Here is a 27,500-nt window from a genome sequence, read left to right on the forward strand (position 1 = left end):
TGCAGCCGAGTAGTCGCAAGAATGATCGCTGGGATCACTAGCGCCCTCTACCACCAGGAGGCGGGATTACTGCGATCCTCACCCAGTGCGTCTTTTGCAGCCGTTTTATGATTGCTCAGCACAAGAAATACGTTACACACATACAGTTGTTGACAAAATACACTTTACATTATATACTTCAGCTAACTAAACTATGGAATTGTATAATATAATTCATATAGCAATACGGTCTCACTGCACAGCAGGCCAGCAGTTACCTGAGTCATTGAGCAATCCATGGTGAGGCTCAACTGGCTGGTGACTCACCGCAAGTCTCTTCTCAGTATTTGAACGGCAAATGTGAAAATTCAGCGATTTTGAATGAAAAATAATCTAAAACTGGTGAAGTTAAATGGAAAATAACTTTATAGTATAATCACTGGATACATGTAACAATTTAATTTTTTTTTTTCTTTTTACAATTTTTTTCTTTCTATGATGGCACGTGAGGCCCCGCCTCACCTGCCTCCCCTGACTGCACGTCACTGCAGTACACCTACTTTGAGCATACTTGCCAACCTTGAGACCTCCGATTTCGGAGGTATATACTTGAATATATATATATATATATATATATATATATATATATATATATATATATATATATATATATATATATATATATATATGTATATATATTATACTGTATATACGTATATACATATATATATATATATATATATATATATATATAAATAAGAGAAATACTTGAATTTATTTACACATATACACACACATAACACTCATCTACTCATTGTTGAGTTAAGGGTTGAATTGTCCATCCTTGTTCAATTCTCTGTCACTATTTTTGTAACCATGCTGAACACCTTCTCTGATGATGCATTCTGATTCGTCTCCTTGTTGTGTGCGCAGTCGTGCACTCTTTAAAAGCCGTAGATGTTATTGTCACATATGCATGTACAGTAGATGGCAGTATTGCCCTGTTTAAGAGTGTCACAACATTGCTGTTTACGGCAGACGAACTGCTTTACGGTAGACGAAAACGTGACTGCTGTTGTTGTGTGTTGTTGCCGCGCTGGGAGGACGTTAATGAAACTGCCTAACAATAAACCCACATAAGAAACCAAGAACTCGCCCTCCATCATTCTACAGCTATAACGTCATTGGGCAGGCACGCTGTTTTATTGTGGGAAAGCGGACGTGAAAACAGGCTGTCGACACGTCACTCAGGTCCGCCTGAATTTCGGGAGATTTTCGGGAGAAAATTTGTCCCGGGAGGTTTTCGGGAGAGGCGCTGAATTTCGGGAGTCTCCCGGAAAATCCGGGAGGGTTGGCAAGTATGACTTTGAGACAAGAGCTATAGGGATGCATGCTTGGTTATGGTTTGAATTCCTATCCAACAATTGTGAGAACAACTTTTTATTCTCAGTATCGGCTGCCGAGTTTCATTTTTGTTATGTTTTCTGCTGGCGGTGTGCCTCTGGATTTTTTTCAATGAAAAAAATGTGCCTTGGCTCAGAAAAGGTTGAAAAACACTGGTGCACGTCATGTCCGACACAAAGCATAGCAGTCATATCTTCTTTTTGCCACTTTGAAAAAAAAATAGCGTCCTCACTGGTGGTTACAGCCATGCTGTTGAGCTTCCTGTTTGTCTGGTTTATTTCAGGCATCGATGAGGCGTGGATGCGCAAAGTAAAGCGGCGGCATATAAGCAGTCAGGAAAAGCAGCAGAGCGGCGTGGCGCTCTCCGCCATGACCAGCCCAGAGGCCCGCACTCTCCCTCAGTTCCTGTCGGCGCATGAAAGCCAAGCGTCCTCGTACGCCGCCGCGGCACGGCGCTCGCCCGTCCACGTTCGCCTCGCTGTCCCCAGCTCCTCCCCCAGCTCCTCGCCCGGCGCCGGCCTCTCGGCCAAACTGTGCCCGCTCCAACTGGGGTCAAAGGGCAGCAGCCCGTGCAGCACCACGTCAGAGAGCGCGTCCGAGAGGGAGCGGCCGCTGAGCGCCGGTGCGCTCCACGCGTGCAACAAGGAGGTCTTCTTTGGCGGCCGGGGACGAGGCAACACCAGAGGAGGCCTAAATAAAAGCCACAAAAGCCCTCGCCAGCCGGGCAGGCCGCGCTCCAACAGTTGCACTTCAGCACCTCAGAGCCGCCCGCGCATCATACCGGGTATTTTGCCCGTCAGCGAAAACTCCAGCGAAGAAAGCGAGGCGGCCAAAGCGGGCTCTGATGGCGGCTGGATCAAAGTGGAGCGCCACAAAAGATTACCGCGCCAGGACAATAAAGCAGTCCGAGGTCGGCCGAGGAGAGGAGGGCGAGGAGGACGCGGGGGCAGAACTTAAATGTTCTGAAGGACGCGGTGTTGACCTTGTACATTAAGTTTGAATCACAGCAGTAATGTTCCAAAAGGCACTGAATTACACAACATGTATAGGAATGTTTTGTTTTGACTCTTTTCTAAACTGGCTGCTGTACATACATCTTTTAAACAAGACTATGTATATTTATTAAAGTGACTACATTCCCAGAACTTGTTTCTGTTGATTGTTTATCCAGACCCTTTAACGTCATTAAGTTTAAAAACTTGACTTCAAATTCAGTTACGACATATCAACCGATATATACAGTCGTGGAATTAACACATTATTATGCCTAATTTTGTTGTGATGCCCCGCTGGATGCATTAAACCAGGGGTGCTTACTACGTCGATCGCGAGCTACCGGTCGATCTCGGAGGGTGTGTCAGTCGATCACCAGCCAGGCATTAAAAAAATAGTCCTAAAAATGAGCGATCATAAATCTTCACTATGACGTCACTTTCGTCACTTGATTGACATTCACGGCACCCGAGGGTCTTCTGAGATGACGCTGGCTGCTGCCAGCTCATTAAAATTACCGACTGGAAGGCGAGAAACACTTTATTTCAACAGACTCTGGCGCCGTACCTGTCGTCAAAACTCCAAAGACCGACTGCACAGTTGCACAGTTGCGCTAACAAAATAAGAGTCTCAGAAAGTTGGCGTGCACAAGCTAGCAAGCTACGGAGTTTGCCGACAATGTATTTCTTGTAAAGTGTATACAAAGGAGTACGGAAGCTGGACAAATAAGATGCCAAAAACCAACCACTTTCATGTGGTATTGAACAGAAAGGAGGACTTTTTTTCTCCTCCATTCGAAAATGCGGACATTATCAGAATCAGAATCAGCTTTATTGTCATTACGCAAGGTATATCAGCACCACTGTCTGATTCCTATCAATGCAAGTCATCAGAATCAGGTAATACACCAACTTATATTCTTGTCTTCATGAAAGAAAGGAATCTATATGTGTTAAACATGTTTGTATTATCTTTAAACACCTTTAACTTGTTAACAATATTAACTATATGTGTTAAACATGCTTGTATTATCTTTAAACACCTTTAAGTTGTTAACAATATTAACTATATGTGTTAAACATGCTTGCATTATCTTTAAACACCTTTTACTTGTTAACAATATTAACTATATGTATTAAACATACTTGTATTATCATTAAACACCTTTAATTTTTTAACAATATTAACTAAATGTGTTAAACATGCTTGCATTATCATTAAACACCTTTAACTTGTTAACAATATTAACTATATGTATTAAACATTCTTGTATTATCATTAAACACCTTTAATTTTTTAACAATATTAACTGTGTTAAACATGCTTGTATTATCATTAAACACCTTTAACTTGTTAACAATATTAACTATATGTGTTAAACATGCTTGCATTATCATTAAACACCTTTAACTTGTTAACAAAAACATATATTTCATAAATAAGTAAATATAAATTATATATATGAATGAGGTAGATCCCCACGACTTGATCAATTGAAAAGTAGCTCGCCTGCAGAAAAAGTGTGAGCACCCCTGCATTAAACTATGTCACTTTACCATGAATTGATTAACATTGGACCCCGACTTAAACAAGTTGAAAAACTTATTGGGGTGTTACCATTTATTGGTCAATTGTACGGAATATATACTGTACTGTGCAATCTACTAATACAAGTTTCAATCAATCAATCAAAAACAAGGTTTTCCAAAATAAATCAACTCAAGTTATGGAAAAAAATGCCAACATGGCACTACCATATTTATTATTGAAGTCACAAAGTGCATTATTTTTTTTTCAACATGCCTCAAAACTGTCACACCGCGGTGAGGGATGTCTTGTCTTGGTTTTTTCTGTCTTGTGATTTGCATGTTTTAGTTTGAAAAGTAACTCTCCTCTCGTTTCAGGTTACTTGCCCTTCCTTTTGTGTCATCAGTCTGACGTCATCCCTGTTCCCTGATTGTTTCCACCTGTTCCCTATTACCCTCATGTGTCTTATAAGCCCACTCCTCCCTTTGTTCTGTGCCAGATTGTCTCGTTTATTCGTGCTCTCTCGCATCCATGTCCATGCCTTGCCTTACCTTGCCTCGTCTCGTGCTTATGTTCCTTGATCCTGAATCCCTTCGTTGCTATTTTGAGTTTTCCTTTCTTCCTCCTCAGCAGAGTGATTGTTTTGCTATTTAGTTTATTCAGCCGAAGTGGTGAGTTATTAGTTATTTTTTATTCTTTCCTCAAATTTTTGAGTGACAATTTTTGTTAAACTTTATTAGATTAGATAGTGTAAAATTTTTCATAGCTGTTGTTTCTTCCTCCCGTTGGAGCATTTTTTGTTAATACATTTTATAGCATATACGGCGCCAATTATAGTTCGTCTTTGCTTTTGTGTTCTCCTCCATTCGGAGTGATTTTCGGTTGTTCCTATTTTTTGGAACCTTTTACGCCGATTAGTTTTTTGGTTAATATATATATTGTAATTCCTTGACTTTGGAGGTGAAAGGAAGCTGTCAAAATAAAAGCCTGTCAAAGTTCCCTACTCTGCATCTGAGTCCTATCCTTTTTACCAAGCTTGACAAAAACAGCTTGGAATTTGGGACATGCTCTCCCTGAGATAATCCTGATACCCACTACAACTATGGGAAATACTATACTTTGACTTTCACAAAGTGCTTTATTTTTTTATTTTTTTTAAACATGCCTCAAAACAACAGCTACAAAAACCATGAAGGCACACACAGAGCATACTTGCCAACCTTGAGACCTCCGAATTCAGAAGATGGGCTTTGTCATTCTTGTTTGGTGTGGGTTCACAGTGTGGCGCATATTTGTAACAGTGTGAAAGTTGTTTATACTGCCACCCTCTGTTGCATAAAGCCATATATATTACGTGACTGGGCCGGCACGCAAAGGCAGTGCCTTTAAGGTTTATTGGCCCTCTGTACTTCTCCCTACGTCCGTGTACACGGCGGCGTTTTAAAAAGTCATACCTTTTACTTTTTGAAACCGATACCGATAATCTTGAAACCGATACCGATCATTTCCGATATTACATTTTAAAGCATTTATCGGCCGATAATATCGGCAGAAATGTGGATGTTTGTCAGAAAAGTGCGTCCTTTGCGTTTAATTAATTGCAAAGTAAACACATCGGCTGTCATGCTGCACTGTCAATACATTCATTATTCTGCCCTCGCTACTCCTTTGCAGCGTGTGCAGCTGGTTAAAAGCATGAAGAAAAAGAAGCTCCAGTTTTTTGTTGAGGATTGATGTTCCTTCTTTTGAATTATTTTCCTTCCTTAGTTGTATAGGTTGATTGGCAACACTAAATGGTCCCTAGTGTGTGAATGTGAGTGTGAATGTTGTCTGTCTATCTGTGTTGGCCCTGTGATGAGGTGGCGACTTGTCCAGGATGTACACCGCCTTCCGCCCCTATGCAGCTGAGATAGGCTCCAGCACCCCCCGCGACCCCAAAAGGGACAAGCGATAAAAAATGGATGGATGGAGTTGTATTTCTTTACACTTCTTCCTTCATTTAGGTTTGTAAGACTAAAAAAACAAAACTAAAATAAACATAAAAGTACAAGGTCCATTGTTTATTTTTCATAAATAATGTCAATTGTGTATTTTACAAAAGCAAAACATAAGGTTTAAAGTGAATACATTAACACAATAATGAACAAATTATTACACAGGTTGTGTGTTCAAACCCCGGCCGAGTCATACCAAAGACTATAAATATGGGAGCCATTACCTCCCTGCTTGGAACTCAGCATCAATGGTTGGAATTGGGGGTTAAATCACCAAAAATTATTCCCAGGCGTGGCCACAGCTGCTGCTCACTGCTCCCCTCACCTCCCAGGGGGTGTTTAAGGGTGATGGGTCAAATGCAGAGAATAATTTCGCCACATCTAGTGTGTGTGTGACAATCATTGGTACTTTAACTATAACTTAACAACGTTCACACACCAAACATTGCACACACTGTATGTGACTTATCACAGTTAAACCTAAAGGTTTAGCGTTGTCGCCGTCTAATTGTCAAATTTAGCGCTACATGTATTAAACGAGGTTTGATCGGCATAGTTACTCTCAGACAAATAACAACACAACCTTAAACACAAAAGACATCACAAAGTCAGTCATTTCAAGACAAAACAAACACATACAATACAATATAAACATGACAAAAGTACAAGGTCCGCTGTGTGTTTTGCATAAATAATGTCAATTGTGTATTTTACAAAAATAAAATATATGGTTTAGTGTGACTACATTAACACAATAATAAACAAATGATTACACAACATTCACACACCAAACATTGCACACACTGTATGTGAGTTATCACAATTAAACCTAAAGGTTTAGCGTTGTCGCCCTCTGCTGGTCAAATTTAGTGCTACGTGGTTTGATCTGCATAGTTACTCTCAGACAAATAACAACACGACCACAAACACAAAAGACAACACAAAGTCAGTCATTTCAAGACAAAACAAACTAAATAGATTATCTACTTGCCGTATTTTTCGGAGTATAAATCGCTCCGGAGTATAAGTCACACCAGCCGAAAATGCATAATAAAGAAGGGAAAAAACATATATAAGTCGCACTGGAGTATAAGTCGAATTTTGGGGGGAAATGTATTTGATAAAAGCCAACCCCAAGAATAGACAATTGAAAGGCAATTTAAAATAAATAAAGAATAGTGAACAACAGGCTGAATAAGTGTACGTTATATGAGGCATAAATAACCAACTGAGAAGGTGCCTGGTATGTTAACGTAACATATTATGGTAAGAGTCATTCAAATAACTATAACATATAGAACATGCTATACGTTTACCAAACAACCTGTCACTAATAATCGCTAAATCCCATGAAATCTTATACGTCTAGTCTCTTACGTGAATGAGCTAAATAATATTATTTGATATTTTACGGTAATGTGTTAATAATTTCACACATAAGTCGCTCCTGAGTATAAGTCGCACACACTATGAAAAAAACTGCGACTTATAGTCCGAAAAATACGGCATATTTCATTGTTTATTTTTCTAATCAGGCTGACTAAAACCTAAGGTTTATGAGTTAAATGAATAATACTCTTTGTGATTGGCTTCATATCATTTGACAAGACTGTAAACTGTAAGGAGGTTTAGATATAATTATTGAAAATTATTAAAATGAAGAGTAAGATTACTAATTCAGTGGTAATATTTGAGTGGGCTCTGTGCCTCTTTGTGGTGGAAAAGTTGGGCCCTGAGGTCAAAAAACCCCCTGATATATAGAAGACCTTTGACCAGCGTTTTTGCAGTAGGCCTTTTGAAAACAGCAATTATGTCATCAAAAACACGACGGCGGCGAACAATAATATATTAGAACTCAAATAAGCTCTGCTTCTTCCTTCTCCATGTTGTAATGAGCAACTGGAAATATTGGAACTCTAATCTAATACAATAATTCAATTCCGGCACTGGAATACCGCGTACTGTACTACTGTGGTACAACTATTGTTGTTGTAGGTCCACAACATTCAATGTTTCAAGGTAGAAACACTCTGTAAATCTATAAAGCACAGTTGGAAGGAAATCAACATTTTACCCGCCTTGTATGCAAAATCGAAAGTAGAAAATTCGCGCCAAACCGAAACACATGGAAGATAGATAATATATAATACAAAGAATAATGGGTTAAAATGCTTAGATAAAACAATTTTTGATCACATTATCTATAATAATCGTATTTGTGAAAGTATAAGACTGTTATTTCGGAGAAAGTAAAATAGTAGTATTAAAGCGAGGAATGTCTTTTTATGCAGCTTCCAGGACTCGCCGGTGGCGCGGGAAAGTAAGAAGAGGAAGCGCGCGCCGCGAGGAGGAGACAGCATTGTTCAGTGCAGAGTTCACCAGCAACACTGCTAAACAACCAACTAACCAACATGCCTTCCACACGTTCCAAGGTAGGAATTCTTTCTCTCATCGTTTGTTGTTAGTATTTACATGCATACGATCGAGCTTTTAAAAGAGCGTGTTAAAAAAGTTACCGAAGTGCAAACAATTGAATGGAGGAGTGGAAATATTCCTCTCAAAATGACCAGGAGAAGATATAAGTTTGCTTGAAGTCATCATTTAAATAGTTAACACCATAACATGGCGTGTGTGCTCATTCCAAAGTGCACAATAGTATACATTAAATACATGACCTCAGGCATTTCATTCAAATGTTGTTTTTAAAAAAAAAAAAAACATTTTATTGATGAGCAAATACAACCAATTTATCAAATCATGTGGTTTGCCCCACTTTTGATAAATCTCAAAACACAAATCTTAACTTGGATATATTTTTTAGCCATCTGTTAATAATTGAGTTTCTTTATTTGGAATATGCATGCATGCATACAACATGATACATCACACACGCATGCACACAACATGATACATCACACACGCATGCATACAACATGACACATCACACATGCATGCATACAACATGATACATCACACACACATGCATACAACATGACACATCACACATGCATGCATACAACATGATACATCACACACGCATGCATACAACATGACACGTCACACACGCATGCATACAACATGATACATCACACACGCATGCACACAACATGATACATCACACACGCATGCACACAACATGATACATCACACACGCATGCATACAACATGATACTTCACACACGCATGCATACAACATGATACATCACACACGCATGCATACAACATGATACATCACACACGCATGCATACAACATGATACATCACACACGCATGCATACAACATGATACATCACACACGCATGCATACAACATGATACATCACACACGCATGCATACAACATGATACATCACACACGCATGCATACAACATGATACATCACACACGCATGCATACAACATGATGCATCACACATGCATGCACACAACATGATGTGGACGGCGTGGCGAAGTTGGTAGAGTGGCCGTGCCAGCAATCGGAGGGTTGCTGGTTACTGGGGTTCAATCCCCACCTTCTACCATCCTAGTCACGTCCGTTGTGTCCTTGGGCAAGACACTTCACCCCTTGCTCCTGATGGCTGCTGGTTAGCGCCTTGCATGGCAGCTCCCACCATCAGTGTGTGAATGGGTGAATGTGGAAATAGTGTCAAAGCGCTTCGAGTACCTTGAAGGTAGAAAAGCGCTATACAAGTATAACCCATTTATGATATATCACACATGCATGCATACAACATGATACATCACATATTCATGCATACAACATGATACATCACACACACATACACACAACATGATACATCACACATGCATGCATACAACATGACACATGCATGCATACAACATGACACATGCATGCATACAACATGACACATCACACATGCATGCATACACCATGATACATCACACATGCATGCATACACCATGATACATCACACACACATGCACACAACATGATACATCACACATGCATGCATACAACATGACACATCACACATGCATGCATACACCATGATACATCACACACACATGCACACAACATGATACATCACACATGCATGCATACAACATGACACATGCATGCATACAACATGACACATCACACATGCATGCATACAACATGGCACATCACACATGCATACATACAACATGATGCATCACACATGCATACATACAACATGGTACATCACACATGCATACATACAACATGGTACATCACACATGCATACATACAACATGATGCATCACACATGCATGCATACAACATGATGCATCACACATGCATGCATACAACATGATGCATCACACATGCATGCATACAACATGATGCATCACACATGCATGCATACAACATGATGCATCACACATGCATGCATACAACATGATGCATCACACATGCATGCTACATGTGTACAAATGTTTCAAATGACAGATTATATTTCTCCTATAATTGTCATGACATACACTTACTACTTACTTCCACAGAGCGCAGCAGCGGCCCAGCCTCCGTCCACCAGGATGAGTTTGAGAAGCTTCCGCAGCGTCCCTCTGGTTACCGTGGAAACATCATCATCATCCTCTTCTTCCGACGACAGCTGCGACAGCTTCGGGTCTGACGGAGGCTTCGCAAACACGGTGAAACACGTCGCTACCAGACAGCCAGCAACGCGTGTCTGCGGTCGTACTCACAAACTGTTTCTTATTCTTTAGAAGACCAGCGCCCGACTGTCCAGGCGGACGGCGGCCAAGCGCGAGGCTCTAGAAACCACCGCGGAAGAAGACGCGTGCAGCGGGTTTGAAGACGAGCTAATGAACAGCCAGATGGAAGCAATGGTGAGTTCGACTAGACAACATGAAAGTTGTTTTGTTTCGAGGTTTTCTACCGCTTGTCCCGTTCGGGGTGGAACTGTAAAAACTCGTGTTGACCCTCAGAAAGTCGAGGCCGAGTCTCCAAGACGTGGTCGCAGGTCCAGCCTGCTGAAGGTGGCCATGACCTTCCCGGCCAGGAAGGCGGGCCCTAAAAAGAGGCCAGCATCCGAACCCCTTCCTCGGTCCCAATTGGCGAAATCTCAGGAAGAAGAAGAAGAAGAGGAGGAGGAGGAGAACTTCATGACCAAGAGAGCCCTGAATATTAAAGAGAACAAAGAAATGGTAAAGAAAAAACTGTATTTCATGAGTGCTGTTTTTATGTGGTCACTGATGGTTGTTGTATTGTGACAGCTTGCAAAGCTGATGGCAGAGCTGAACAAAGTACCAGGACTCTTCCCAAAACGCACCAGCACGTCTTCGTCCACCACGGTAAATATCACACTCTGTGGAGCGTCGCTTCTTTTTAAACCACGGACTAGTTCACAGGTGTCTAAGTGGTTTTCACTGAGGGCCACATGGCAGTTATGTTTGGCCCCAGAGGTCCGCCTCTAACAGTCAATACTATTATTGCACCATATAAAATGCATTTTATTAGTATCCATCCATCCATTTTCTACCGCTTGTCCCTTTTGGGGTCGCGGGGCGTGCTGGAGCCTATCTCAGCTGCATTCGGGCGGAAGGTGGCGTACACCCTGGACAAGTCACCATCTCATCACAGGGCCAACACAGATAGACAGAAAACATTCACACACTAGGGACCATTTAGTGTTGCCAATCAACCTATCCCCAGGTGCATGTCTTTGGAGGTGGGAGGGGCCAATCCCCAGGTGCATGTCTTTGGAGGTGGGAGGGGCCTATCCCCAGGTGCATGTCTTTGGAGGTGGGAGGGGCCTATCCCCAGGTGCATGTCTTTGGAGGTGGAAGGGGCCTATCCCCAGGTGCATGTCTTTGGAGGTGGGAGGGGCCTAGTCCCAGGTGCTTGTCTTTGGGAGTGGGAGGGGCCTATCCCCAGGTGCATGTCTTTGGAGGTGGGAGGGGCCTATCCCCGGGTGCATGTCTTGGGAGGTGGGAGGGGCCTATCCCCAGGTGCATGTCTTTGGGAGTGGGAGGGGCCTATCCCCAGGTGCATGTCTTTGGGAGTGGGAGGGGCCTATCCCCAGGTGCATGTCTTTGGACGTGGGAGGGGCCTATCCCCGGGTGCATGTCTTGGGAGGTGGGAGGGGCCTATCCCCAGGTGCATGTTTTTGGAGGTGGGAGGGGCCTATCCCCATGTGCATGTCTTTGGAAGTGGGAGGGGCCTATCCCCGGGTGCATGTCTTTGGAGGTGGGAGGGGCTTATCCCCAGGTGCATGTCTTGGGAGGTGGGAGGAAGAGTACCCACGCAGTCACGGGGGAGAACATGCAAACTCCACACAGAAAGATCCCAAGCGCAGGATCGAACCCAGGACCTTCGTATTGTGAGGCAGACGCACTAACCCCTCTTCCACTGTAGATTTAAAAAAAAAAAAAAAACTAAAATGTAAAAAAAAAAACATGGTAAGTTGCAATAATTTCACCTAAAATTAGGTGTATATTGCTGTAAATGGAACAACAGTACTGCTGTTTTTATGGTAAAAAAAAAAAGTTCTCAGTCGTCAGAATTTTACTGTAAAATTTACATTAGTTTTTTTTACTGTAAATAAAAAAACTGCAATTTTACAGTAAAATTTTGGGCGCCTGAGCTGCCTTTTTTTAATTTTTTTTACCACAAATCAACAAATGTAGGTTTTTCGGTGTATTACTGTAAATACCAAAATGACACCACAGTTTATTACAGTAAAAAAGTACTGTTTTTTTCATTTAGAGAAAAGTGCTGTAAAAACCACAGTAAATTTCACAATTTGACCATGAAATCTATTGCTACTTTTACATTGCACAATTTGATGGCTAACTTGCTTCGAAATCACATTATTTATTTTTATTTAAAAAAATGATTTGAATGTTTGGTATTAAAGTAAAGTTAAAGTACCTTTAACTTTGAAATCACATTAGTATTTATTTATATTTTTTAAAAAATGGTTTGAATGTTTGATCATATATTTTAGATTAATTAGACAATATTCAAGTTAACATCATTTGCGATTACCGCATTTTTCTGAGTATAAGTCGCACCTGCCGAAAATGCATAATAAAGAAGGAAAGAAACATATAAGTCGCACTGGAGTATAAGTCACATTTTTTGGGGAAATTTATTTGATAAAATCCACCACCAAGAATAGACATTTGAAAGGCAATTTAAAATAAATAAAGAATAGTGAACAACAGGCTGAATAAGTGTACGTTATATGAGGCATAAATAACCAACTGAGAACATGCCTGGTATGTTAACGTAACATATTATGGTAAGAGTCATTCAAATAACTATAACATATAGAACATGCTATACGTTTACCACTGTCACTCCTAATCGCTAAATCCCATGAAATCTTATACGTCTAGTCTCTTACGTGAATGAGCTAAATAATATTATTTGATATTTTACGCTAATGTGTTAATAATTTCACACCAAAAAAAAAAATATATATATATATTCCTTGCGCACTAATTGACTGAAAGAGCACGCACTTGGCGCGATGATGTCATGTTATGGATGGAAAAATGCATTTTTAGACAATATGATTTGCCTGAGCGGCTAGGAGACCCTGAGAGTAACAAGCAGTTGCCTTGTTGCTTTCCATTAAGAACAATAAACTAGTTTTTAGTATAAGTTTACTGGTTTCAAGAAATGTAATGCCGAGCGCATATCATTATGTCAAGATGGCACTAGCATGTACTTCATTTAAGAACATTTTTCAACATATTGAGAGGAAAAAAGGTCTCATATTTGTTTTTCTATCAAGAAAAGTGCGAGAATATACTTATTTTAAGGTATTTTGGTGTTAATTGAGGTTAGCTAATTTTACTTGTTTTGGAACGTCTTGACAAGCCAAATTTTCTTGTTCTATTGGCAGATAATTGTCCTTAGTTCAAGTAAAATACCTCTAATTTTTTATTTTTTTTCTCTTGTTTTTGAACACTGACTTTTTGCAGTGTGTTTATGTCAACATGTGATGAGGGACAACATAATGCCAGCATGCCATCTAAAAACGTGCACATTTTCAGCCGAGACGTGCGCCGCGGCGGTCGGTGCCTGAGACCTGGAGGAGGAACCCCCAGCGGCAGTCTCGACCTCACACTCGGTCCCGCACGCTGGCGGATGGACCGCCCAGCCCCACGCCGGAGGAGGACGAGACCGAGGACAAGTTCAGCCTGGTGCGCCGAAGCCGCTACTTTGAGGAAGTGGATGAGCCGGTAAGTTGCCTTTTTGTTGGCTTTTGGCTAAGTCACAGGTGTCCAACTCAAAGTCCGGGTGCCAGAGTGGCCCGCAATATCATTTGATGTGGCCTGACACTTTATATTTGTGACCTGCCAAAGTTATTTTAGCTCAAGGGCTACATGGAGGAAAATCTGTGCACACTGGACTATTAAAGTACCAATAATAGTCACACACACACTAGGTGTGGCGAAATTATTCTCTGCATTTGACCCATCACCCTTGATCACCCCCTGGGAGTTGAGGGGAGCAGTGAGCAGCAGCAGTGGCCGCGCCCGGGAATCATTTTTGGTGATTTAACCCCCAATTCCAACCCTTGATGCTGAGTGCCAAGCAGGGAGGTAATGGCTCCCATTTTTATAGTCTTTGGTATGACTCGGCCGAGGTTTGAACTCACAACCTACCCATCTCAGGGCGGACACTCTAACCACTAGACCACTGAGTAGGTGACTATTAAAATCATGGCATTAAAACTAAAAAATAAAGACAACTTCAGATGGTTTTCTTTGTCTTACTTTGGCCAAAAATAGAACAAACACATTCTGAAAATGTTACAATAAAAATATAGAAAAAAATAGAGTAAAGTTTAGATCCATGAAGGAAAGAAGAAAGTGAATGAATGTTTATAAGTGAATACATTTACATTTGCATAAAAATGTGTTTTCTTTTGTATTATAAAAAATTGCGTTCTTTTGTATTTTTTTTAATGAATGAAGTAACGTTTAACCTTTTTCCAAAACACAATATAAATTGTGAGATACAACAGGATAATGCGTACATTTATCATTTGTTGTCAAAACGCTTACAAAAAAGTGGGACCCCAAAAATGTGCTGTGAGACCCCATTTTCATGACTTGATGGGGTCCCTGGGACCCCATTTTAAAAATTCCTAACCCCAACACTGATGGAGTATTGGTGCGTGCAAAACAGCAGCAGGCGACTGTGGCCTGCCACACACACACACACACACTAGGTGTAACCCCCTGGGAGGGGAGGGGAGGGGAGGGGAGCAGTGAGCAGCAGCGTTGGCCGTGCCCGGGAATAATTTTTGGTGATTTAACCCCCAATTTCAACCCTTAATGGAGGGAGGTAATGGGTCCCATTTTTATAGTCTTTGGTATGACTCGGCCCGGGTTAGAACTCACAACCTACCCATCTCAGGGCGGACACTCTAACCACGAGGCCAGTGGTTCTCAACTTTTTTTCAGTGATGTACCCCCTGTGAAAATGTTTTTAATTCAAGTACCCCCTAATCAGAGCAAAGCATTTTTGGTTGAAAAAAAGAGATAAAGAAGTAAAATACAGCATTATGTCATCAGTTTCTGATTTATTAAATTGTATAACAGTGCAAAATATTGCTCATTTGTAGTGGTCTTTCTTGAACTATTTGGGGAAAAAAATATATAAAAAATAACTAAAAACTTGTTGAAAAATAAACAAGTGATTCAATTATAAATAAAGATTTCTACAAATAGAAGTAATCATCAACTTAAAGGGGAACATTATCACAATTTCAGAATGGTTAAAACCATTAAAAATCAGTTCCCAGTGGCTTATTTTATTTTTCGAATTTTTTTTCAAAATTTTACCCATCACGCAATATCCCTAAAAAAAAAGCTTCAAAGTGCCTGATTTTAACCATCGTTATAAACACCCGTCCATTTTCCTGTGACGTCACATAGTGATGCCAACACAAACAAACATGGCGGATAGAACAGCAAGCTATAGCGACATTAGCTCGGATTCAGACTCGGATTTCAGCGGCTTAAGCGATTCAACAGATTACGCATGTATTGAAACGGATGGTTGTAGTGTGGAGGCAGGTAGCGAAAACGAAATTGAAGAAGAAACTGAAGCTATTGAGCCATATCGGTTTGAACCGTATGCAAGCGAAAGCGACACGGGAGAAAGCGAGGACGAATTCGGCGATCGCCTTCTAACCAACGATTGGTATGTGTTTGTTTGGCATTAAAGGAAACTAACAACTATGAACTAGGTTTACAGCATATGAAATACATTTGGCAACAACATGCACTTTGAGAGTGCAGACAGCCAATTTCAGGCGCGCTAAGAACATATATTTTTCCACGATTTCAGCACTCAGGTTAACCATACCTAAATAGACACAAAATACTGCATTACACAAGACTACTCGAATGATTGAAAAAAAAAAAGTTTTTAAGCTAAATTATTGGTAAACACAGTTTATGTATAATAATTTACGTAAAACCGCGAGTAATGAATAAAGTTTTCATCAATTAATATATTCTGTAGACATACCCTCATCCGCTCTCTTTTCCTGAAAGCTGATCTGTCCAGTTTTGGAGTTGATGTCAGCAGGCCAGGGAAGCTAGGGTCGATATTCTTCTCTTGAAAATTCGTCCAATTTCTTGCCGCTTTCGCATCTTTGGGCCACTGGTGCAACTTGAATCCGTCCCTGTTCGTGTTGTTACACCCTCCGACAACACACCGACGATGATGTGTTTGAGAAAATGGCGGGTTGCTTCCCAATGTGACGTCATCGCTCCGAGAGCGAATAATAGAAAGGCCTTTAATTCGCCAAAATTCACCCGTTTAGAGTTCGGAAATCGGTTAAAAAAATACATGGTCTTTTTTCTGCAACATCAAGGTATATATTGACGCTTACATAGGTCTGGTGATAATGTTCTCCTTTAAAGTGCCCTCTTTGGGGATTGTAATAGAGATCCATCTGGATTCATGAACTTAATTCTAAACATTTCTTCACAAAAAAAGAAATCTTTAACATCAATATTTATGGAACATGTCCACAAAAAATCTAGCTGGCAACACTGAATATTGCATTGTTGCATTTCTTTTCACAGTTCTTTTTGACAGACATTTTAGTGAGGGTCAACCCATCATGGCATGGGGGAAACTCTGGCTTTATGGTAATGATTTGATGTTCAGTTTATGAACTTACATTCATATTTTGTTGAAGTATTATTCAATAAATATATTTTTAAAGGATTTTTGAATTGTTGCTATTTTTAGAATATTTAAAAAAAATATCACGTACCCCTTGGCATACCTTCAAGTACCCTCAGGGGTACGCGTACCCCCATTTGAGAATCACTGCACTAGGCTAATACCGTATTTTTCGGAGTATAAGTCGCACCGGAGTATAAGTCGCACCTGCCGAAAATGCATAATAAAAAAGGAAAAAAACATATATAAGTCGCACTGGAGCCCCGACCAAACTATGAAAAAAAACTGCGATTTATAGTCCGAAAAATACGGTACTCATCAAATATCATTTGTGTGGGCCTTGACTTTGACATTTTGGTTTTACATGGTCTGTCACATCGTTTCATATGGCCTGCAAAATCATTTCAGCTGGCCTGCCGCCCCATTTTAATTGGTTTGCCACATATTTTTTTGAGGCCTACCCCATTATTTTATCAGGCTTGCAAAAAGCCTGAGAAAGTGTGACAAAGCGCTTAATCTTGCTAACTAAATGTAATCCTTCTTTCACTATTTGACAGAAAAATATGTAAATACTGCATGCAATTGCATATCTTTTAAACATTGTCTGACCATGCAATAATTATTATATCACACATGTTGCAAAAAAATGTTTTTTGGAATAAAATAAAGAAAAACTGTATTTTTCGGACCATAGAGCGCACCGGATTATCCGATCCAACCCACTTTATTTGTATAGCACATTTAAACAAGAAAATGTTTTCCAAAGTGCTGCACAACCATATTAAAAACAATATTCAAATATTATCCTTAGCTCCACCAATGACTGAATGAAAACAAAAAATAAATAAATAACCAATATAAAAATAAATCTGATTTTAAAAACGATTTTAAAGGGTAAACCAATTAAAACAAATAGAAATCAAAATTTAAAAACCACAGAGGACCACACAACTCACGTAGTGTTAAAAGCCAGAGAATAAAAGTCTAACACTGCAAAAACTGAAATCCAAGTAAGATTAAATATCTCAAATAAGGGTGATATTTGTTTATTTTCTGTCTGATAAGATAATTCTTCTCACTAAGCAGATTTTATGTTAGTGTTTTACTTGTTTTAAGTGTTTTGGTCCTAAATGATCTCAGTAAGATATTACAGCTTGTTGCTGAGATTTGATGACCTATATTGAGTAAAACATGCTTGAAACTAGAATATCAACTGTTGCATAGCTGTGTCATCAACACTCACAAGTATAAAACTACTTTTTTAAAGTAATCATTTCTTATTTCAAGCATGAAATAAAAAAATCATGACTCTGACACAATTGTGTCTCATAATTAAAAACAGATGACAGCCAAATGGACTTTGCTGTTTTATTTTCAATGAAACAAGAGAAATGCGTACTCATATAGTAGTACAGTTGGCACAGTACAGTAAACTGACAGTTAATGTTTAAACATTTGACATTTGAACAGAAATAGTTCATGCACATTCAGGTAAATTCTGCACAATTATATGTGTGTGTGTGTATGTGTATATGTATATGTATATTTATATATTAGAGATGCGCAGTTTGCGGACACAACCGCCCGATCCGCGGATTATCCGCGGATCGGGCGGTTAAAATAAAAAAAAATTAGATTTTATCCGCGGGTCGGGTCAGGTCGGGTCGGGCGGTTGAAATAAAAAAAAATTAGATTATAAATAGATTCAGGCGGGTGGCAGTTAAACCAATTCGGAAATATATATACATAGTTAAATGTTGTTACCCACATACGAAAAACAAGCAGGCACCTGCTGCATATGCCACAACAGAAGAAGAAAAAAAAAAGAGATGGACACTTTTACGGAGCGGAGAAGGGACGCCTCGCCGGGGTCCGGGACAGAGGCCCCTTCCCCCGAGAGGGCCCCACCGGGAGCCGTAGCTGAGGCGATCCGCGAGAAGGGCCCGACGCACGTCCAGGGTCACCACCGCGCCCACCCCACCGACACCCCGCCTCGTCCGCCTTCGTTGCGGCCGGCGTCACGCGCAGCAGGTAAGCAGCTTACCTGCCCGCCACCCCCGTGGCCGGGTGCTCGTAACAGGGGTCACTCCGCGCGCTCCGCCCGCGCAGCTTACCTGCCCGCCACCCCTGTTGCCGGGGGCGCGTAACAGGGGTCACTCCGCGTGCAGTGCGCTCACGAAAGGGGTGGGGCTCACCCTGGTTGATATAGACAGCAGGACGGTGGCCATGGAAGTCGGAGCCCGCTAAGGAGTGTGTAACAACCCATCTGCCGAATCAACTAGCCCTGAAAATGGATGGCGCTGGAGCGTCGGGCCCATACCCGGCCGTCGCCGGCAGCGAGACGCGCTTGGAGGTGCGCTCAGCTCGGCTCCCATATGATTGCGCACTGGTGTGCGTCTGGGCCGTGACAGCGTGGCACACGAATGTCTGTGCTGCATTGGATCAGTCTCATTTCTTTAACAGGCAAAAGCTTTATAACCTCACTAATACTTTGCATCGTCTATATTAGATATATAACAACGGGCGGGTGCGGGCGGATGCGGTTCTGATTAAATGTTAGATCGGGTGGATGGCGGATGGTTGACGACTTTCTGATGCGGTTGCGGATGAAATAATTGCCTATCCGCGCATCTCTAATATATATATATATATATATATATATATATATGTATGTGTGGGAAAAAAATCACAAGACTATTTCATCTCTACAGGCCTGTTTCATGAGGGGGGTACCCTCAATCGTCAGATTTATATATATATATATTTATATATATAATTAGGGCTGCAACAACTAATCGATTATAAAAATAGTTGCCGATTAATTTAGTCGTCGATTCGTTGGAGCTTTAAAAAAAAAATAATTATATAAAAAAAATCTTTTTTTAATAAACCTTTATTTATAATCTGCAACATTTACAAACAGCTGAGAAACAATCAAAATAAGTATGGTGCCAGTATGCTGTTTTTTTTCCAATAAAATACTGGATAGGCTAGAAATGTAGTTTGTCTCTTTTATCCGATTATTAATCGATTAATCGACGTAATAATCGACAGATTAATCGATTATCAAATTAATCGTTAGTTGCAGCCCTGATATATATATATATATATGTGTATATATATATATTCCTTGCGCACTAATTGACTGAAAGAGCACACACTTGGCGCGATGATGTCATGTTATTGATGGGAAAATGCATTTTTAGACAATATGATTTGCCTGAGCGGCTAGGAGACCCTGAGAGTAACAAGCAGTTGCCTTCCATTAAGAACAATAAACTAGTTTTTAGTATAAGTTTGCTGGTTTCAAGAAATGTAATGCCGAGCGCATATCATTATGTCAAGATAATGGCACTAGCATTTACTTCATTTAAGAAAATTTTTCAACATATTGAGAAAAAAGGTCTCTTTTTTTTCCCTACCAAGAAAAGTGCACTTGTTATTAGTGAGAATATACTTATTTTAAGGTATTTTTGGCTTCATTGAGGTTAGCTCATTTTAATTGTTTTGGAAAGTCTTGACAAGCCAAATGTTCTTGTTCTATTGGCAGATAATTTTGCTTAGTTCAAGTAAAATACCCCTAATTTTTGTTTTTTTAGGGACAGAGTCCCTTTGGGACAGAGGACCCTATTGTATTTCTAGCGTTTTATTATTATACCGCCGCCTCTTTGAGCTGTAATTTGACCCCCTTAACATGCTTCAAAACTCACCAAATTGGACACACACATCAGGACTGGTCCTGAGTAGTCTTGGGTTCAATCCCGGGCTCGGGATCTTTCTGTGTGGAGTTTGCATGTTCTCCCCGTGACTGCGTGGGTTCCCTCCGGGTTCTCCGGCTTCCTCCCACCTCCAAAGACATGCACCTGGGGATAGGTTGATTGGCAACACTAAATTGGCCCTAGTGTGTGAATGTGAGTGTGAATGTTGTCTGTCTATCTGTGTTGGCCCTGCGATGAGATGGCGACTTGTCCAGGGTGTACCCCGCCTTCCGCCCGATTGTAGCTGAGATAGGCTCCAGCGCCCCCCGCAACCCCAAAGGGAATAAGCGGTAGAAAATGGATGGATGGACATCAGGACTGGCGAAAATTGAGATCTAATCAAAAAAACAAACCCCAAAACTCAAAATTGCGCTCTAGCGCCCCCTAGGAAGAAAACACAGACAAAACTGCCTGTAACTCCCAGTAGGAATGTCGTAGAGACATGAAACAAAAACCTATATGTAGGTCTCACTTAGACCTATATTTCATACACTGACAACCCCCAGCAAAAATCAACAGGAAGTTTGCAATTCCCCCTTCAAAACAAAAGTTCTGTAAAAACAGTCACCTTTTTTCAAACATTATCTCCTCTGAGCGCGTTTGTCGTGTCTGCTTCAAATGAGCACAGGAGAGAGATTGAACCCTTCTGATTAAAAGTTGATGAAAGAGTTTTAATTACTGCTCCGGTTTGGATTTTATGAGCCCTCAAAGTCGGTCCCGTCCATCGCTGCTTGCAGCTTTAATTTTTTCTTGTTTTTGAACACTGACTTTTTGCAGTGTAAATTGCCAACGCTGATATTAAATCTAATATATTTGCTGCACAGCCACGTCGTCGCTCTTTTAACGGCACCAAGGCCTTACCTCACGTGGTGCGGCCTGTGGAGGAGGTGACCCAGGAAGAACTGGAAGGCATTTGCTACAACGTGCGGGAGAAGATCTACCACACCGTCAACGTAAGTTCACCCGAGGGCACCGTGGAGGTCGTAGCTCCGGTTGTCAAACGTCTTCTCTCTCTCTCTCTCTCTCTCTCGCAGGGCAGCACGTGTCACCAATGCCGGCAGAAAACCATCGACACCAAAACTAACTGCCGCCATGAAGAGTGTGTCGGTGTCAGGGGCCAATTCTGCGGCCCTTGCCTTCGGAACCGCTACGGCGAAGAAGTACGAGATGCTCTGCTTAATCCGGTGAGTTCCCAAAAAGATGACGTATTTACTTCCTTTTGTGTGGCGGCCCTACCTCGGGGGCCCTACCTCGGGGTCGCTACATTCCCAACATATAACTTATAAAATAACATACTCCCTATTTTCCGCACGTGATATAAGACGCACCCACTAAATTTTAGAAGACTTTTTTTCCCCCATATACAAGCCGCAGATATGAGTTATTTACACAGTAAGATTCTGTAAATGTTTATTTACATACCTTTTTAATTGTTTCCAAGCTCTCTAATCAGATTCAATAACTCCACGGTGACGTCTGGATGAGTTTACTGAGGAATTTATAAAAATAATGCTGTCGTAAGTTAATAATGCTAACCGACATTCGTAAATGTGTTAGCACATTAGCTAACGCAATAGTGTCATTACATTACGATAGCACGTACAAACATGAAAACACTCCCACAGACATCACACATGTGGCAGTTTAGTAAGAATAAACAGTTTTAGTTACATTGTAAAGCTTACAAACGTTGCTTGGAGCCATGAATGAAGAAGCCATATGAGTGGAAACTATGGACGGCGAGAAGGCACCGCGAGTGAAAAAGAAAAAAACGCGCCGGTAAATGGAAGGACATTGCAGCACTTGCAGTGAGGAAACTTGTTCAATAAAACATCCTCCTCCGACTCTCTGTCTCCGACTGGTGCCTCCGACTCTCTGTCTCCGACTGGTGCTGCCGACTCTGTCTTCTACTCTCTGTCTCCGACTAGTTCCTCCGACTGGTGCCTCCGACTCTCTGTCTCCGACTCGTGCCTCCGACTCTCTGTCTCCGACTCGTGTCTCCGACTCTCTGTCTCAGACTGGTGCTGCCGTCTCTCTGTCTCCGACTGGTGCCGCCGTTTCTCTGTCTCCGACTGGTGCCTCGGACTCTCTGTCTCCGACTCTCTGTCTCCGACTGGTGTCTCCGACTCTCTGTCTCCGACTCTCTGTCTCCGACTCTCTGTCTCCGACTGGAACCTCCGACTCTCTGTGTCCGACTGATGCCTTTGACTCTCTGTCTCCGACTGGAACCTCCGACTCTGTGTCCGACTGATGCCTCCGACTCTCTGACCCGTGTCTCTAACTTGTGTCTCTAACCCGTGTCTCTGACCCGTGCCTGCACAGGAGTGGCGCTGCCCGCCATGCCGAGGCATCTGCAACTGCAGCTTCTGTCGAGCCCGAGAAGGTCGCTGCGCCACCGGAGTGTTGGTCTACCTGGCCAAACATCATGGCTTCGACAATGTGCACGCCTACCTGAGAAGGTGACTGACGTTTAACTGAGGATCAATACATCCTTTTTGAAGTGTGATTGATGATGTTTTGTTGATGTTGTCTCCGCAGCTTGAAGCAGGAACTGGAAGAGATCAGCGAGTAACCACAAGTCCAAGAAGACTCTCGACTACTATCGTTTTTTTTTTTTTCAATTACGCTCACAAAAATCACAGCTTTCCAGCTCTTACTGACATCACTTGGATTTTTCATTGATCATTGGGGCGATCATTAATTGATTATTCTTAACTTTTTTTTTATTGTTACCTTAAATGGCAATGGTGCATGTTTTTATTTTTGGTACCATGAATATTTAATAATCCCCAGAATGAAAATGATCTTGACAATGTTGTGTGGGAAAAAGTGTGACTTTAAAATGACAAAAGTTAAGCTCACAGGCTCAAGTTAACTCTACAAGCCAGCAAAAAATATCAGATATTGATTATTTTGCTTGATGATTGGTAAAATATGTGAAATCAACATCAATGCATTCACCATTGTTTGCAGCTGTTTTGTTTGCACTTTGAAATGTCAGCTGTTTTTTTTTTAATTGCACAACAATTTGCCAGTCTGATGGATTAATTGATAGCACAGTCTTAGGAAATCTATCACATTTAATTCCGGCATCCTGCTCATTTCAACCAAGCTTTAAATCCCTGATTACTGCAAAAGAAACAATATTAACTGCGTTTTTCGTTTTAAATGTATATTTTTGTTATTGTGTGGAACTGCTGTGCTTTACATTGTTTTAAATGTAAATTTCACACTGCGTTCTCTCTGTTTTGTTCTTGTAAAGCAGCCGAGATGTTGAAAGGACAAGCAAGACCTGCAGGGAGGGGGGGGGGTCCTTTGGAAGGAGGACACGGGCTGGGGTCCACTGAGCCAGGCGTGATGTACTGTACCGCTCATATCTCCTTCATTAGATAACCGCCACTAATGGCGTGGAAACAATTAGCACACTCTAATGGCGGTCTTGTACCTGTAAATCATTTCATCCTGCGCTCTGGCTCATTTTGTGCTCACGAGTGTTTCTGAACACAAACCCGCTTAGCTCGGCTTCCTGGAGTACTTCACCTTTATTCTGCGCCACTGTTAGTTGTGGGCTTCTGTGCCTTATGTTTACATTAAAGATCCGTACAAAACACTTCTCGTGATGTGTCCTAGTTCTTCTACTGGCGGCCTGGCTCGGTTGGTAGAGTGTCCGCGCCAGCAACTTGAGGGTTCCGGGTTTGATCCCCACTTCCGCCATCCTAATCACTGCTGTTGTGTCCCAAGACACTTTACCCACCTGCTCCCAGTGCCACCCACTGGTTTAAATGCAACTTAGATATTGGGTTTCACTATGTAAAGCGCTTTGAGACACTAGAGAAAAGCGCTATATAATTACCGTATTTTCCGCACTATAAGGCGCACCTAAAAAACACAAATTTTCTCAAAAGCTGACAGTGCGCCTTATAATCCGGTGCACCTTATATATGGGTTAATATTAATATTAATTTTCATAAAGTTTAGGTCTCGCAACTACGGTAAACAGCCGCCATCTTTTTTCCCCGTAGAAGAAGCGCGCGGTGCATGCTGGGATATGTGACGTTTCATTTTCATTTGTGTGTTTATGTAAAGACCCCAAAATGGCTCCTATTAAGTGTGTTGTCTGTCTAATTATAAATAATGCAGACGAGGCGTGTTAACTGAGTTCTCAACGTTTACTCACAGCGTGCTCATAACCACATTCTAACTGCCAGCACATACAACAACGCTTCTCAGGGCTACGCGCATGCTCGTAACTATCGTTGCATGCTGGGTAGTGTAGTTGTTATATTTGCTAGCTCATAACATCACATTAAGAGACACGCTTACGCGCTTAATTCAATACTCGCCGTCATTCCGGGTGGATTGACAAAAGACGTCCAGCCGCTAGATATTGGTGTCAACAGGGCATTCGAAGCTAGACTGCTAACTGCGTGGGAACAATGGATGACCGAAGGCGAACACACCTTCACTAAGACAGGGAGACAGCGAGACGGAGCCGGCCATTTTGGATCCCACATTCGCCCAACTTTTCAATTCGGACACCGAAAGAGAAGAATTCGAGGGATTTATGAATGAAGAATAACTTCAGAAAGTGAGCGTTATGTTTATTTTGTGTGTTGTGACATTAACGTTCGAGCAACATTATGTTGCTATTGCTCTGCACTATTTTGAATTTTACTATGTTTGTGATTGCACATTTGCGTACATTTTGGGAGTGAACAGAGTTGTTAGAACGCTGGTTTTTAATATATTATTAAAGTTTGACTGACCTATCTGACTGTTTTTTTGACATTCCTTTAGCGCAGTAAGATGCGGCTTACAACACGGGGCGGCTTATAGGTGGACAAAGTTTTGAAATATGCCGTTCATTGAAGGCGCGGCTTATAACCCAGGGCGTCTTATGGTGCGGAAAATACGGTATATGATTTATACTAGCCAGGTGAGAGGCAAGATTTATGATATAAATATATTGTACATACAAATACCCATACATACTCACATACACACAATTATTCATACATATATACATACATACATATATACATGTATTCATGCAGACATACGTGCACACATTGGTACTTACCAACATACATAGTACATACATCCACATGCACATTCACTGTACAAACATACATATATACATACTGTACATATACATTAACTGTACAAACATACATATACACATACTGTACATATACATTCACTGCACAAACATACATATACACATACTGTACATATATAAGTACATATACATACATACTCTCATGCATATAATCATTTCATCAAACATAATTTAACGTTATATATATGTGTATATGTATGTATGTATGTATATATATATGTGTATATATGTATGTATATATATATAATGTATATATATGTATGTAAACATATATGTATATATAAATGTGCATGTGTATATATAGTGCATTTGTATATATATATATGTGTATATATGTATATGTATAAATGTATATATGTATATGTATGTGTATGTGTATATATATGTATGTATATATATGTATGTATATATATATATATGTATGTATGTGTATATATATATATATGTATATATATATATGTATGTATGTGTATATATATATATGTGTATATATATATATATATATATATATATATATATATATGTATGTACGTATATATATGTACGTATGTATGTATACATATATGTACGTATGTATGTATGTATATATGTATGTATATACATGTATATATATGTATGTATATATATAAATATGTATGTATATATGTATGTATGTATATATATAAATATGTATGTATATATATATGTATATATATGTATATATATATGTATGTATACATATATATGTATATATAAATGTGCATGTCCCCATGGGGCCCGGCCGGGCACAGCCCGAAGAGGCAACGTGGGTCCCCCCTCCAATGGGCTCACCACCCATAGCAGGGGTCATAGAGGTCGGGTGCGATGTGAGCTGGGCGGCAGTCGAAGGCAGGGCACTTGGCGGTCCGATCCTCGGCTACAGAAGCTAGCTCTTGGGACGTGGAACGTCACCTCGCTGGGGGGGAAGGAGCCTGAGCTAGTGCGCGAAGTGGAGAAGTTCCGGCTAGATATAGTCGGACTCACTTCGACGCACAGCAAGGGCTCTGGAACCAGTTCTCTCGAGAGGGGCTGGACTTTCTTCCACTCTGGCGTTGCCGGCAGTGAGAGGCGACGGGCTGGGGTGGCAATTCTTGTTTCCCCCCGGCTCAGAGCCTGTACGTTGGAGTTCAACCCGGTGGACGAGAGGGTAGTTTCCCTCCGCCTTCGGGTGGGGGAACGGGTCCTGACTGTGGTTTGCGCTTACGCGCCAAACCGCAGCTCAGAGTACCCACCCTTTTTGGATTCACTCGAGGGAGTACTTGAGAGTGCTCCCCCGGGTGATTCCCTCGTGCTACTGGGGGACTTCAATGCTCATGTTGGCAACGACAGTGAAACCTGGAGAGGCGTGATTGGGAAGAATGGCCGCCCGGATCTGAACCCGAGCGGTGTTTTGTTATTGGACTTTTGTGCCCGTCACGGATTGTCCATAACGAACACCATGTTCAAACATAAGGGTGTCCATATGTGCACTTGGCACCAGGACACCCTAGGCCGCAGTTCCATGATCGACTTTGTAGTTGTATCATCGGATTTGCGGCCTCATGTTT

The 27,500-nt window shown here is 41.2% G+C and overlaps 2 protein-coding genes across 3 annotated transcripts in view; both read left to right on the top strand.

Moving 5' to 3' along the window:
- The window catches only part of map3k20a (mitogen-activated protein kinase kinase kinase 20a), a 121,957-nt gene extending 119,438 nt beyond the window's left edge, over positions 1 to 2,519 (top strand). Inside the window, exon 20 of the mRNA XM_061970630.2 lies at positions 1,667 to 2,519. Coding sequence (XP_061826614.2) covers positions 1,667 to 2,340 — 674 coding nt within the window. The 3' untranslated portion in view covers positions 2,341 to 2,519. The remainder of the gene's footprint in view (positions 1 to 1,666) is intronic.
- A 5,680-nt stretch (positions 2,520 to 8,199) lies between these two features.
- On the top strand, positions 8,200 to 24,426 carry cdca7a (cell division cycle associated 7a). Of its 2 annotated transcripts, none has more exons than XM_061971610.2 (10): positions 8,200 to 8,329; positions 10,377 to 10,526; positions 10,602 to 10,724; positions 10,824 to 11,042; positions 11,112 to 11,189; positions 13,902 to 14,090; positions 21,641 to 21,769; positions 21,851 to 22,000; positions 23,139 to 23,275; positions 23,355 to 24,426. In XM_061971610.2, the coding sequence occupies exons 1-10, from the start codon at positions 8,309 to 8,311 to the stop codon at positions 23,386 to 23,388; spliced, it is 1,230 nt and encodes a 409-aa protein (XP_061827594.2). In that variant the 5' UTR covers positions 8,200 to 8,308; the 3' UTR covers positions 23,389 to 24,426. The 2 variants fall into 2 exon arrangements, with proteins under 2 accessions (XP_061827594.2, XP_061827596.2); XM_061971612.2 differs by having other exon boundaries at positions 10,605 to 10,724.
- Positions 24,427 to 27,500: the final 3,074 nt, after the last annotated feature.

This window comes from Nerophis lumbriciformis, linkage group LG13 (assembly GCF_033978685.3).
Source record: "Nerophis lumbriciformis linkage group LG13, RoL_Nlum_v2.1, whole genome shotgun sequence".
Taxonomy (NCBI): Eukaryota; Metazoa; Chordata; class Actinopteri; order Syngnathiformes; family Syngnathidae; genus Nerophis; species Nerophis lumbriciformis.

Coding starts and splice junctions, on each gene's coding strand:
- cdca7a (XM_061971610.2), top strand. CDS start 8,309: ATGCCTTCCACACGTTCCAAG. Junction 11,190..13,901: donor GCACGTCTTCGTCCACCACG/GTAAATATCACA, acceptor GCACATTTTCAG/CCGAGACGTGCGCCGCGGCG. Junction 23,276..23,354: donor GTGCACGCCTACCTGAGAAG/GTGACTGACGTT, acceptor TTGTCTCCGCAG/CTTGAAGCAGGAACTGGAAG.